This window comes from Protobothrops mucrosquamatus, unplaced genomic scaffold (assembly GCF_001527695.2).
Source record: "Protobothrops mucrosquamatus isolate PMUCROS unplaced genomic scaffold, P.Mucros_1.0 scaffold1378, whole genome shotgun sequence".
NCBI lineage: Eukaryota > Metazoa > Chordata > Lepidosauria > Squamata > Viperidae > Protobothrops > Protobothrops mucrosquamatus.
In genome coordinates this window covers 549,750-564,385 of record NW_015387567.1, presented here as the reverse complement: position 1 = coordinate 564,385, position 14,636 = coordinate 549,750, and the positions used below count along the sequence as shown (strand labels likewise).

At 39.4% G+C, this 14,636-nt stretch overlaps 1 protein-coding gene across 1 annotated transcript in view; it reads right to left on the bottom strand.

Moving 5' to 3' along the window:
* The window catches only part of RXRG (retinoid X receptor gamma), a gene marked incomplete at its 3' end in the record, with an annotated part of 92,438 nt that overhangs the window by 27,256 nt on the left and 50,546 nt on the right, over positions 1–14,636 (bottom strand). The window contains exon 2 of the mRNA XM_015821655.1: positions 10,022–10,251. Within this exon, the coding sequence (XP_015677141.1) occupies positions 10,022–10,251 (230 nt within the window). The remainder of the gene's footprint in view (positions 1–10,021; positions 10,252–14,636) is intronic.

The window sequence follows — 14,636 nt, the reverse complement described above, 5'->3', positions numbered from 1 at the left end:
TGGGACAAATTCTATCGCTGGTATGAATCAAGGAGAACTGCTCGGATCTTAAGCTAACGATAGGATTGAAGCATACACATAATTGTATATATAATTGTATATATAATTGTATTATGTAGAAGAATGAGGTGTATATAGAGGTTAAGGATGATGTATTAAGTTTTTGTATCACGAGAAACAAATTGTTAGGAATATTTACTCTGGAATGCCACGTATGTCCATTTTTGTTTTAATTGTATTATAAATAAAAAAATTTAAAAAAATAAAAATAAAAAAATAATAATTTTGTCTTCGGCTGTCAGCACCTTAGTGACGAACAATATTGCTATGGCCGGTCTTTCCCTGTCAGTTGGGAGGGCTGCCATGGATGAAACGGGCGGGCTAGTGCCCTCCTGTGATCAAGCAGGGGTCCCATCTTTTCTTGTCACCCCTACAGGGCGACTTTCGACCCTTTCCAGGGTCCCCAGCAGGGTGAATTCAGACACGGAAGACGAAGCTCGCCTTCCTGCATTCGCAGGTGCCGCGATGGCCCCCATTGCTCTTCTTTCTATATATTGACTGCACCACAAGGGAACCCTCTGTTAAAGTATTGAAGTTTGTAGATGATACAACGGTCATTGTCCTCATTCAAGATGGTGATAAAGCTGTACAGAGACGAGAAGTTGAACACCTGGCCCTATGGTGTAGCTGGAACAATCTAAAGCTGAAAATGCTTAATACTGAGACGAGTAGAGATGAGAGTGGATTTTAGGAGGAGCCCTTCTATTTTACACCTTTTACTATCTATGACAGCATAGTATCAGCAGTACAGTCCTTCAATTTTCGGTTCTATAATCTCCCAGGACTTGACGTGGACATTAAATATTAGAACCATCATTAAAAAGGCACAAAAAGAATGTTCTTCCTGCATCAACTCAGGAAGTTCAGACTGCCGAAGAGGCTGTTGATATAGTTTTACAGAGGAATTATTGAGTCTTGTCACTTGTACTTCTACAACTGTCTGGTTGGGTACAGCAACCAAACAGGACAGGTACAGACTCCAATGGATAGTTAAGATTGCAGAAAGAACAATCACAACCAGCCTGCCTTCTACAGAAGACTGGTATATTGCGTGGATCAAAGGAGGGCTGAGAAGATATCTGTAGACTCCTCACATCCTGGACATAAACTGTTTCAACTCCACCCTCAGGATGGTGCTATAGGGCAGGTCTTTTCAACCAGTGGTATGCGTACCACTTGTGGTACATTAACGAGTGACAGGTGGTATGCAGCCCTGCCTAGCCAAGTGTAGTGGGAGAGGAAAAGAGCCAACGCAGGCAAGGACTTACTGTGAAAGAGTCCTCTGGAGCTACAGAGTGGCTGGGGTGAGGCAAAGGCCCCAAGCTCACTTCTGGCTCACCCTCCCCTATGAGAAAGAAGGAGGAAGGGGCCCAGAGACAGGAGAGGCTATAAAAGGAGGCAGTTGGGTGGGAGAGGGAGAGAGAAAAAAAGAAGCAGCCTTGGGAGGAGGTGGAGTCAGCTCTAGCTGCACCGAAGGGAAAGAAGAAGGAGGAGGATGGGGAGGAGAGGAGAGGAGATCAAGCAGGCCAAGCAGGCCAGCCATGAGCCGATCTACAACTTCTGTGGCAGCCACCTGTGTTGGCAGCAACAAACAGGCAAGAAATGCAGCACGGGAGGGGTTGCCCTCCATGAGGAATGAAGAAAGGTAGCATCAGCTGGAGGTGTGAGACACGGAGGGAGGGAGATGGAGAATGGAAGGATGCTTATGTGCTTTTGTGACTTTGAAATTCTGAGATTTGTGCAATGTGGGCTTTGTGTTCTTAAGGAGTGTTTGGCAATTTCTATTTGGCTGATGGCTGATGTCTCCTGTTAGCTTCTATTGCTCTGCTATTGTTAGCTGTAAGTTTTGCTGCAAGGGATTTTGAAGTATTTTTCTCCTGAATGGATTTTGCCTGTAGCATTCCTTTACTTAAGAATGGAGCCATTTGGGGAGGCTGCCTTATCTGGCAGCCAGTACTTACTACATTTTTTTCCTTCCATTTTTTTTCTTCCTTAAGTGCCGGCTGCCGCCTCCTTAACTTTCTTTTCTAGCCAGTAGCTAATTTTTAAAGGGGAATGTGCCTTTTTAAGCTAGTTCACTCAGCAGCTTGTTTTTTCTGTCTCTGGAGGCTTTTCCTTGTTTGATGAATATATGGAAGAGAGAAAATATGGGGGGGGGGTTCAAATTCTTCCTTCAGAAGGAGATGGGAATGAGAAAGAGAGAAGGAGGGAAGGAGGGAGGGAGTCCGGCCTTAGCACTTGGCCACCAGCAGCCCTGCCATTGACTTTGCTTGTCAAAAGGTTGCAAAAGGGGATCACATGACCCTGGAATACTGTGACCATCATAAATATGAATCAGTTGCCAAGCATCCAAATATAAATCACATGACCCTGGGTGTTAAGTCCTTGGATAAATGGCGAAGGAGGCAATTCATGTTACAGAACAGATCTTTGTTTCTCTCTGTCACAACAACCAACCAACAAGAGCAGAGGCACGCAGGCCTCCTTTTATACTCCCGCAAGGCTGGCGCCGCTCAGTCTGGTCCCGGACAGCTTTTGCAATGCCCGGGACTCTTGCAGCGTCCCGAGCCTGCTTTTGCAGGCTCAGGACACAACACCCCTCCCCCCTAGATAAGACAATGCTGCGCCCAACATGTACGCCACCTCTTGTAGAGTATGTGTTTGATGACTTTTGCATCAATTGCACAGAGTGTGGAAAAGGATGGGTACTGCTACCGTTTTGGGAATAAATGAACCCCAAGCTTTCCCCATGTGAGACTAACCAACCTGGACCTCTTGTCCAGGTCCCTCTAACCCTTGCTCACCTCACGTAATCTGCAAGGTATTTGGGCGGGCCCTTGACCTGTAGTGACCTTCTCGGACCTGGGGCGGTTGAATGGTCCCCTCCATTGTTTTCCACACTAGGTGGATTAAAATACGGCTGCCCCCTTATCTCAGGCTGCCCTGTGACTACTGCCTGACCTCCCTGCTCGCCTACCAGGCTCAGGAGGCCAGGACTTTGCTGTTCCCCGTACCTGGTCGACCTGCCTGTTAGTAGGCTGGCTGAGCCCTCTGAACTCAGCTCCTTGTCCCCTGAAGGGGTGTACTTCCCCTGGCTCCTTTCTGTAGTGATAGGGTCAGGAGTTACCTCCCTGTTAGCCCTAATGCGTGTGGACTTCCTTCTGGGAGCAATTGCTGAAAATGGCAAGCCCCCAAGCTGTTGTGCCTGCTCTCTTGTATGCTGTGAGTTATGAGGATGCTCCCGGTCAGTCTCCCTGTCTGGAGTATTGTTGTGGATAGTGGGGATACTTCCGGTGTGACTCCCAGACTGGAGTGAGTGTGGGGGTGTATGCTTGCCCCCTGCCCCATGAATCCCTATTTGGAGCACTTGTTGAACTTGGGGATTGAGTACCCTGGTGTCCTCAACAGCCAGATCCGGCGAAGGAGGCAATTCATGTTACAGAACAGATCTTTATTTCTCTCTCAGTCACAACAACCAACCAACAAGAGCAGAGGCACGCAGGCCTCCTTTTATACTCCCGGATCCCCAGGCAACAACAACCAATAGCAGGCACCCTTTTTCCCGCCTTGCGCATGCGCACAAGGCTGGCGCTGCTCAGTCTGGTCCCGGGCAGCTTTTGCAATGCCCGGGACGCTTGCAGTGTCCCGAGCCTGCTTTTGCAGGCTCAGGACACAACACCGGGCATGAACAGGTTGTTTTTTTTTGGTCATCAAGTTTTTGACACCTTGCTAGGTGGTATTCGAATATTGCCATATCCTAAAGATGGTACAATCGGTGAAAAGGTTGAAAAGCCCTGCCATAGGGCATTGGATGCCACTTTGCTGAACATCTAATTCTTACAGTGCTATCTAATGTCTATGTGTATTTACTCATGTAGTATAGCTGTACTATTATTATTTATACTTATGATCTTCTTTACTCCCCCTTTATTGGTATTATTATTATTATTGGTATTATTATTATTATTATTATTATTATTATTATTATTATTATTATTATTATTATTATTATTATTATTATTATTCCAGAAACAAATTCCTTGTGTGTCGAATCATACTTGGCCAAATAAAATTCAATTCAATTCAGTTCTATGGAAAGTAGTCTGAAGTCCACATTTTTCAAATTTCAAAGCTTGCATTTTGTGTCCAGATGCAAGACTGAGTGATAGATTAAGTTTATCCTATTAATATATACAAATGGAAAAACTGTACACTTAAAGTAATATCCTCCATGCACTAATTAATCCATTAATCAATTCAGAGTTCATGAAACACAGAACAGAGCAATAGTGATTAGCTACTAAATACTGCACTTTCCAAAAAAGGAAGAAATGTTATCAATATTCTTTCAATCTAGCTTCTTCAAAGTCCACTTCAAGCCATTCTCTAACAAGGGGTGGCCATAACAACAAATATAACTCAAAAAATTATTCAGATTTATGGAATTTGGTTACTGCTAATTCTATGAATTTACCCAATCTGTATTCCTAGGATGATGTACAAGTCTGTATATAATCAATTTCCAGAGTTCCATTTTTCTGGTTTTTAACATGAACAAATGTACCAAAGAATGTTTTAAAACTGTGTATTACAGAATGAAACATATTTTAGAAATGCATAAAGAATGTAACACTTAGTCATATTTAGATGAAATTTCAACTGGCCCAGAATGTAGTGGTATAAGCAGTGGTCGGCCTGCCTATGGTTAAAAATCTTCAGAGATGGTGGACACACAATTTAGAACATAAAATCATAGGGCTGGAAGAGGTCTTCTAGTCCAATCCCCTGCTCAAGTCAGGAGCCTTATACTATCCCAGTCAAAAGTTTCTAGAGTCTAATTTTGAAAACCTCCAGTGATGGAGCACCCACAACTCTGGGAGGCAAGCTGGTTAATTGGTTAATTGTTCTTGCTGTCAGAAAATTTCTCCTTACTTTTAGGTTGGATCTTTTTTTAAGCTTCCACCCATACCGTAGGTAGACTGTTTTGATAGTGTGCAGATCTTATCTTCACAATTAAATTGTGATTCTTATAAATTCTTATAAATACAAGAATTATATGCCAAGCTTGAAGCTCGCTTTGCTGGTGCTTCTTAGCTTGCCAATGAACTTGGGGGGAGGATGGGGAAACGGAATGCCAGCTACAAAGCAGCGGTGGGGGGATTCAGCCGGTTCACACCACTTCAGCAGAACCGGCAGCTAATTTTTTGTTGCCCAGGCCCAAAATAGACTTCCAGAAGCGGCATCCACACAGAGAACCGGTTGTTCAATATTTGAATCCCACCACTGCTACAAAAATAAAGAACACAGACCATGAGAATCAAGGACGATTCACCAGGTGTCTAACCTGACTCAGACATTTTCTTAAAACAATATAATTGCACCTAATTGGGCAATGTGACCTGTTCATGGATGGGAGGTGGAATTCTATACTTTTACTATAGGGGTATGGGCTGGGGTTTGCCAGAGCTGGTTTTGCTTTTATATGTGCTGAAATGATATATTCAATAAAGTTTTACATTAAGAGATTGGAATGTCTCAAAGGTGTTTGCTTGGCTGGGCTCATCAGTCAGAACCTTGACATTATAATTATATTGAGTCAAATTAAAGAATTATAAGAATTAAATATATTTATATTTAAATAAAATCTAGGTAACTGAAACTTTTACCCATTATTTCTGCTCCAAATACCTTTGGCAGTGGAAAATATTTTCTGACCATTTTCTCTATGGCACCTTCCTGTGTACCTGAACCTGTCATCCTTCTTTTCTGTAGCTTAAACAGCAATAGCACTTAGACTTATATACCACTTCATAGTGCTTTACAACACTCGCAAGTGGTTTACAGAATCAGTATATGGCCTCCAACAATCTGGATCCTCATTTTACTGACTTGGAAGGATGGAAGGCTGAGTCAACCTTGAGCTGGCCAGGACTGCCAGTTAGCTGGCAGTACTGCATTTTAACTACTATGCCTCCACCACTCTAAATATCCCAAAATCTAATCAAAAAATGAAAACATGGAATTTTATCAGCAGTTTCTCTCCCAAATTCTCTGGCTGTTCCCTTCTGTTTGTGATGATGGTATGTTCTATATCCTGTAAACACTTTCCTATTAACAGTTGTGAAAGTAGGGATGGATGGGTTACCTTCCATTTTCTACGTGCTTCTTTGTGCTTCTTTTAAATAAAAGAAATGTTTTAAAAAGATAGGGTTGAGGAAAAACTGTACTATGCTTCTGACATGGAGTAGGGAAACAGAGATTTATTCTTTATATTATCCTGAAAGATAATTGGCTTCCAGTCTGACTGAGGGCAGAAGAGTGGAGGAGACCAGGAGATGGCAGAGCAGCACCACTAGTGGGACCTTGCATTCTTCCCTCAGGCTCTCTGGCAGTGAGTAGGGCAGTATTAGGTCCTAGTGGGCTGATTCTATTTGCTATAAGTATAGAAGGAAGAGTTCTAACTTTCCTCCATCCCAGAAGACAGCTCAGTATAATCCATCCCTGACTGGCAGCTTCTTCTGGATTTTTTTAAAAATTGTAATTGAATTAAGGGCCTTTCATATAAATAATTTCTTAGAAAGCAGCTTTGGAGCACTATGATTTCACAACATTGGCTGAACTGATTTATTTCCTACTCAATTGTGTTATATTTGAAATTATAACAAATTATAACAAACTAGCCTTTCTTTGAAAAGTTGGACTCTATATAAGCAAGCCATTTCCTTCTTTGCAGGCCCCTCTACCTCCAGGAGGTCTTTGAAGAGAAAAGTTAGCTTCACCGCTTTGTAGTATTTTCTTTTCCAAGTGCAAAGGCAATATGGAGCAGGGCAGTGATTCTTTCACTGGTAAAAGAAAAGTGATATTTATTATACACCAAATAGTTTTGAGGTCTTGGGTGTAGAAACTGGTAGTTTGTTTCCTTAAGGCATCTGGTGCCGGAAAATATTGCAGATGAAATACAGAACTACTCTGTGTGGCAACAAGGAGAAAGCCACTGAAGCATCTTTAATCATTATTACAAATGATCAATATAACATGCCTGTAAGCTTATGAATTAGTCTTCCTTAAAGAGGAGTTATACCATTGTTAGACTTTTTTGTGTGTGAGAGAGAAAAAGATAATATAATTGACCAGACTCAATATATGAAAAATCAAGAGCAAAGAGAGAGAGAAAAAAATTAATTAGCTATTAATTTAATCCATTTTAGTTGATTGTCGACTCCTGCTTTCTTTCTGCACTGATTCTAGGATGCATCTTAATACTTTGAAAAAGAAAGAAGAGGAGGCCTAATTTTGTTCCTATCATTTCTCTTATATTGTATGTCCAAATTCTAATATAGAGGGTCTTGGGGTTTCCTTAACAATATTTGCAGTCTGGTTCCTGCATGCTAACTTCAATGATGTATGTCATTTGGGACAGCAGCTTGAATCCAAATCCATTAGCTGGTTGCTTGCTAATCCCTTAGGACCAGCTGCCTTATCCCATTAGCAGAAAAGCACATGTAGCACATTTCTCTGAACTATTCAACACGACAGCTTTCATGACAACTAGGAGGACCTAAATTAGGTAAACAGAATTGGGGTTGTTTTTGTTTGACTGAGTATTTTCTACACACACGTGATCCAGCACTGGGAAGAACAGGATTGAGAAAAATGAACATAAACTTGCTGGATCACTTGAATTTCCTCTATACCTGCTACCAGAATTTTACATAAAAAAAGACATAAAGTCAAAAGAATCCCAAGTAATTTGCTCTATTCAAGTTTCTTTCTTGTTGAAAACATTTATCAAAGGAAGCTATATGATTCCTTCCCAGGTAAGGGTTTATAGAATTACTGAAATTTTAGATACTGTTTTTCTTAAGTTTCAGAATGCAACAAACCGATGCTGGCTTCTGGTAATTTCATTTCTAGGTGCTCACAAACCTGCTGCTTGATTATCATTTCCAGGATTTTCCCAGGTATTGATGTCATTCCCAAGTATTGATGTGTATTAATAATAATAAATTTTCTTGGGAGGAACTTGATATGAATGAAGGCCAACACCCGCCAAGCAACTAGCTGCTGTGATTTCACATTGTTGTTACAACAGTAACAATATTCTATTTCTTTTTTCTCTCCTAACAGTATTGTCAGTCAAGGTCCAAGTTTCTAGGCCAGACTGAAAAGCTAGAGGGAGCAGTTCCAAATAGACTCTACGCTACGTCTAAGATCTTCGAGAGGAGTAGCTTTAAATGCAGTTATCTTCATTGGCAGGAACAACTTCCATCGTGGTTAAGGAAATATAGTACAGGGATATTTGTCCAAAGAGGGAAGAGGAAAGGTTGTCAGAAAGAAGACTAGCATCTCAGAATATGTCAATGCTGTTTTGCATGTTGTGTGAATCCAATCATTGTGTTTGGGTAACCATGACTTATTGATCAATGCAACATGTGAATGCAGTCTATCTTGGCTTAGCAAACAAACTGTGCCTTAGTGTGATGCATGAAATCAGTGAGGAAAACAGAATCATTCTTTCTCTGGATGCACTCATACACAAAACCAAGCAATGTGTGCATTAGGGAAGGATGGCTAAACTGAGAGAGACATAAGATATTCTTGATTTCTGGTGGAGAATTAGGTAACTGTCCTGTAAAATTTTACATGCATTTGCTCCCCCACTCCTCTTCTCTCTCTTTGCTTTCTCCCATATCAAGTGGGTGCATGTGTCATTGATATTTGTTTTAATTTTGTGATGTATGTGCTTTTTTTTTTACCCCTAAAGTTTTTTTTTTAAAAAAATCTGTTCTACACACTTCTAAGTTACTTCCCACCTCTAAATCTTTCTTTTAATGTATATACATGCTCTGATCTGCTTTTTCAGGACAATTAAGAACCATGTATTCCTCATATGTCAAACATACAAGGAGGTAAATCAACTGAGAAAACCACTTAGAAAGCAGCTCAGAGATGAGCTGTTATAATAAAGAATTCACAAGCTCCTCATATTCAGTGCCAAACTGTGGTATATGCTGAACCAGGCGCAATTCCTGAATTCTTCCTCTCTAGTTGTATTCAAGTATTCAAATTTGATACAGGTAGTCCTCGACTTACAACCATTCATTTAGTGACTGTTTGAACTTACAATGGCACTGAAAAAAGTGATTTATGATTGGTGTTCACACTTACAACCATTGCAGCATCCCCACTGGTCAGATTATCAAAATTCAAGAGCTTGGCAACTGGCATGTATTTATGACAGTTGCGGCGTTCCGGGGTGATGTGATCACCATTTGTAACCTTCCCAGCCAGCTTTCGACAAGCAAAATCAATAAGGAAGCCAGATTTGCTTAACAACTGCATGGTTCACTTAACAACTGCAGGCAAAGAAAGTCATAAAATGGGGTATAACTCACTTAAGAACTGCCTTGATTAGCAACAGAAATTTTGGGGTCAATTGTGGTCATAAGTTGAAGGCTACCTGTATAGCTAGAAATCGTTCCCCATGGCCAGTTAGCATTAGGAAACAGACCCATTTGGCATAATTGAGAATGTCACACCTTGTGATCTTAACCATTGGTCCCTATCCTGAAAAATATCTATATCCCTAGTTATTTTTTGTTGTTCAACACCTGTGAAAGAAATGCCTTTAAAAATTAAGAGTCTTGGTAAATAGTGGGTAAGAAAGAGACAGAACCTGTATACCAGTATAAACCTATAAAGCCTCTTTAGCTGCTATTGCTATTCTTCATTTCCAGACTGCATAACTTTGTATTGATGTAATCTGTAGAAATATAAGCGTTCTGTATCGGGAGCAGAAAAAGAACATCTAAATCTTTATTTTAGAAAAGGAAAAAACTCATAGATAGAAAGAACTCCACACAGGGATTAAAATTACATTATCAAATATGTTGTGATATGAAATATGAATACAGTGCTGATTTTACTATACTAAACAAAAATGATGAGAGTTGGTGCCTACCTGTGGGTTGATATGCACAGTAAAACTCATGTCTGGTGGAGAAGTCAAAGGAACAGCATGGGATGCAACGGGGGTCGCAATTTTCTTAAGTGGACAACCTGTTGTACTGCCGGACCCTATGGAGTTCATGGGGAAGGACAGAGACTCTGATGCACCAAGAGATGCTTCTAGGTGGTTGAATTTGCTGTTTGTAACAGAGTTCCCATTTCCAGGTACAGATCTGGTATGAACTGGGAAACATGAAAGAAGAAAGACAAGAGCCTATTTTCCATATCACATATTTTCTCATTCCTCAAATAGGGAGACGTTCATGAGCAGATGTACAGGGTTTAGTTTCCTTTAAGAAAAAAGAGGATAATGGAGACTTCTGTCACCTTTGTCGTGTTTGATTATTCACCAATATTAAAACAGAGAAGTTAAGAAGAAACCTACAGAAACCTTCCTATGACACAGATCCTGCTTTTCTATACTTCTAATATGGCTGCTATTCAGAAACCATCTTTTTTTTTTTATTTAACTTCCTTGATGGTTGTGAAGTAATTTGTGAAGAGGGAATCATTGTGAAGACAAGGCTAATCTCTTATAACACTCAAGCTAGTGAAAACAGATGCTAAAGTATGTCCAAGAATATTTGGAACAACTGAAAAAGTCTCTCCATTAAACAACTCTTACGTTTTAAACCTTTGGGCCCCCCCCCCACACCACAGATTTTCCTTTCAGATGAGAAAAATCCAGTACTAAATTTTCTCTTTCAGCCATTGTCCAAGGCTGTCTTTCTGTTGCTGGGAAGTCTCAAAATAGATGTTGCTAGATGGAGAGTAAAGTAGGGTATGAAGTGCTTCCAGATCTCAATAGCTGCTCTCAACCATTTCCCTACCATTATTGACAATGGAAGGGCAATCTTTGTTTTTGTGTAGGAAAGGCATGAATTAATATCAATGTCTCTTCCTTGGCACTTCTGTCTTGCTACTCGATGCTGACAGGACATAGAGAACTGGGGTTGGTTACATCCAGAGCACTCTACAATAGTAGTCAGAATCATCTTGGCCACCAGTTTCTAAGGTCTGCCATTACAGAAGGTGCCAGAGAGCATTATGCTTCACAAAATGGTGTCTATCAGTAAGGGCAACTGATTTACCATGCTAAAGAACTCTTTGTGCTGGAATGCAATCTAGGATTCATTTCTTCTAGGTCACCCCATTTTTGATATCTCAACTTAAACTACTATTATTTACATAGTGATGTCTTGCCAAGTTAAAAGTTGAATATAATTTTGCTCAGTGAAACCAGTCCTCTTAGATTACATCATGTAGAGAGAAGCTGGTTAGAAACAGGCTGTGGTTTTAGAAATCTAAACTCTTTGAGTCCCCAAATTAAAAGGCATTCAGGGCAATTCATTAAAAAAAAATCTAGGATGGGGTATCTGCAGATGCCTTTCACTGGTGTCTACCAAGCTTACCTGATGTTTTTTAAAATATTTCAATAATAAATTAGAATAACATACTCATAAAGAGAATAAATTATTTTTAACCAAAATTACACATCCTAATCAGATTGGAGTTGTTCCAAAGAGATATATGATAAACATCATAAATTATTTTGAATTTTATTGAGAACATTAAAATAAATCATGACTATGATCTTTCTTAAAGCTTTGTTTAAAAAATGTGGATTGATCTTTTATGAGAAAGATGAATTTCAGGACTACTTTTTTCATGTGGTACAGATTACTTATAAATACTTATTAATTCATGCCTTTCCTACACAAAACAGAAACTATTTATTTATTATTGTGGTTTTTAGTATCGCCTGTTCACCGCCCTGAGTCCCGTAAGGGAGATAGGGCGGTATATAAATTTAATAAATAAACAAATAAACAAATAAATAAATAAATAAATAAATAAATAAATAAATAAATAAATAAATAAATAAAAAGCAAAGGAAATTGTAAATGGCTCTTTATCACAACAATGTCCTATACTGAAGAGGACCAGCCTAGATTGCTCCCTTTCCCCTTCTTTAGTTTTACTGACCATAGAACCACTGGCAATGACCACACTTCAGTAAAATCCCAGGAGCTAAATTAGCAACATAAAATGGAAATTACACGCTGACCATGTTGTACTTAATATTTTCTTAACCTGAAGATTCCTTAGTACTATTAATAGTGTGGCTTTGTGTTAGGTTATTGGATTAATCAATAAAAAACTGAAATACTGATATAGAATTTGTAAAGGAAGAAGTGCAATACAGTACCTGCATCTAGTGAAAGGATTCAATGTTTCTTTAAAAAAGGTTAAATACTTAGGAATGTACTTGACAAAAAAATTATTTAAAATAGCTATTTACCAAATTTAAAAAGTATAACAATAGATATCTGCAGATGGAGAATATTAAACTAGTCTTGGAAGAATTGAATATTTTACCAATACTTAATTTTCTTTCTCAGATTACTTCAATACATAATGAATGATATTAAGTGACTTGCCATATGATCCAAATACATATGATCCAATAAGAAACCAAGGATTAAAATCAAGATTTTTCTAGATAAAAAAGACCAAGTGGTATTCTCCAAACTTTACACTGTGTTAATTATTTAATATGAATTTCTGAGTAGATTCTTATTTTCCAGCTAAGTCTATGGAAGGGACAGGACTTTCACACTGCATACATATCTCTAGCTGATGCAAGCAAAACAAACAATTTATAAGAGGTCATGCAATAATAAGTAAGGTTCAGGAGAAATGTTGAAAAAATAGTTTTCTCCTCATTTGCTTTTTTTTATTTAATATTTACTTTTATGAAAAGGAAATTCTAAGAAAATCACTCAGTGGAGAGTTAATCTTGCAGTTCAGACTGCAAGATTTAATTACTAATAAAAGGAAGATTGAGACTCTTATTTTGTAATGATCCAGCCTACATGATTAGTTCCAGTAATTTCAAATAAATATCATAATATTAATGAAATTGCAAAAGTAGGGGAGAAACATGACTGATTCCACGATTAAATGGATGTAGAATTTGAATGCAGTGATAGAAATGCAACAATAGCAACTTCAATGCTAGAAAAACATTACATCTACTGTAAAATAAACATTACTAAGCCATATATATAGTATATTTTCAATATATTCTGAGATAGTTTGTAATATGCTAACTACTGCAAGGAGGGGTTTTTTATGCTTTTTTTCCTGGAAAGGCCATTTGATCCCTTCCATGTATGGCTAGCCAAGTTATGCCTTGATGTCCAGATTAACGTAATACCTCAAAAGCAAATTTGACATAGAATTCGACTCTCAATCCTTCATACATTTGCATCACAACCGCAATTTGCTATGTATAAAGATTATCTTTCAATTTTACAGAATATCTAAATCAGAACAGATTCTTAGTAATATGATTTAAAATTATTATATTTTACAATGTTCTTTGATGATTTTGTATTGACCATGGTTCTTGATATTCATTTTTAACTTAGAAATAATATTGATCTTTAGTTATTTAAAGCAGTATAACATATTCAGTTATTTACAACTAGTGTACTAAGTACTGTAATCATATATTGGAAAACTATAACTTTCATGGCATTTTTACACCTCTTAAATCTCTTTATTTGTATTTTACCCTCTCTCTCTCTCTCTCTCTCTCTCTCTCTCTCTCTCTCTCTCTCTGTGTGTGTGTGTGTGTGTGTGTGTGTGTGTGTGAAGTATCTTCTTTACTCACCTAATGACCCCTTTTTTAAAAAAAGTAAGCCTTTTGTGCTATTTACATTGAATCTAGTACTAAGCTACAGTTAGGTAAGGGTCCCAGGGAAGACATTGTTGTTATGTCTTCTGCTGCTCATACTTACTGGGACAACAAGAGTGAGGGATAAACAGATGAAGACTTAGAACTTAGAACAGCAGTTCTCAACCTGTGGGTCGCGACCCCTTTGGGGGTCGAACAACCGTTTCACAGGGGTCGCCTAAGACCATCCGGAAACACATATTTCCGATGGTCTCTATCCGTCTCCAGGCGGATAAAAACAACACAGAGAATGATTTATTTATTTATTTATTTTATTTGTTTGGATTTTTATCCCGCCCTTCTCCTTACGGACTCAGGGCGGCTGACAGCCTGGTAAAACAGATACAGAGATAAAAATACCCACTTTAAAACCTAATTAAAATGAAATATTTGATGTGGCCTGTATCAATTTAAAATTATTCTTAAAACCCCACTAAAAATTCCCCTAGGCCAATCCCGCTTGTTGGAAGAGCCATGTCTTAAGGGCGCGACGGAAGGAAGGGAGATCCGGGATCACCCGGATCTCTGGGGGTAGTTCGTTCCAGAGGGTGGGAGCTCCCACCGAGAAGGCCCTCCCCCTGGGGGTCGCCAGCCGGCACTGTCTGGCTGAGGGCACCCTGAGGAGAACCACTCTGTGGGAGCGTACCGGCCGATGGGAGGTAATCTGCGGCAGAAGGCGGTCTCGGAGATATCCAGGTCCGATGCCATGGAGCGCTTTGAAGATGATGACCAACACCTTGAAGCGCACCCGGAAGGCCACCGGCAACCAGTGCAGCTCGCGCAGCAGCGGTGTTACATGGGAGCGACGAGTCCCTCCCAACACCGC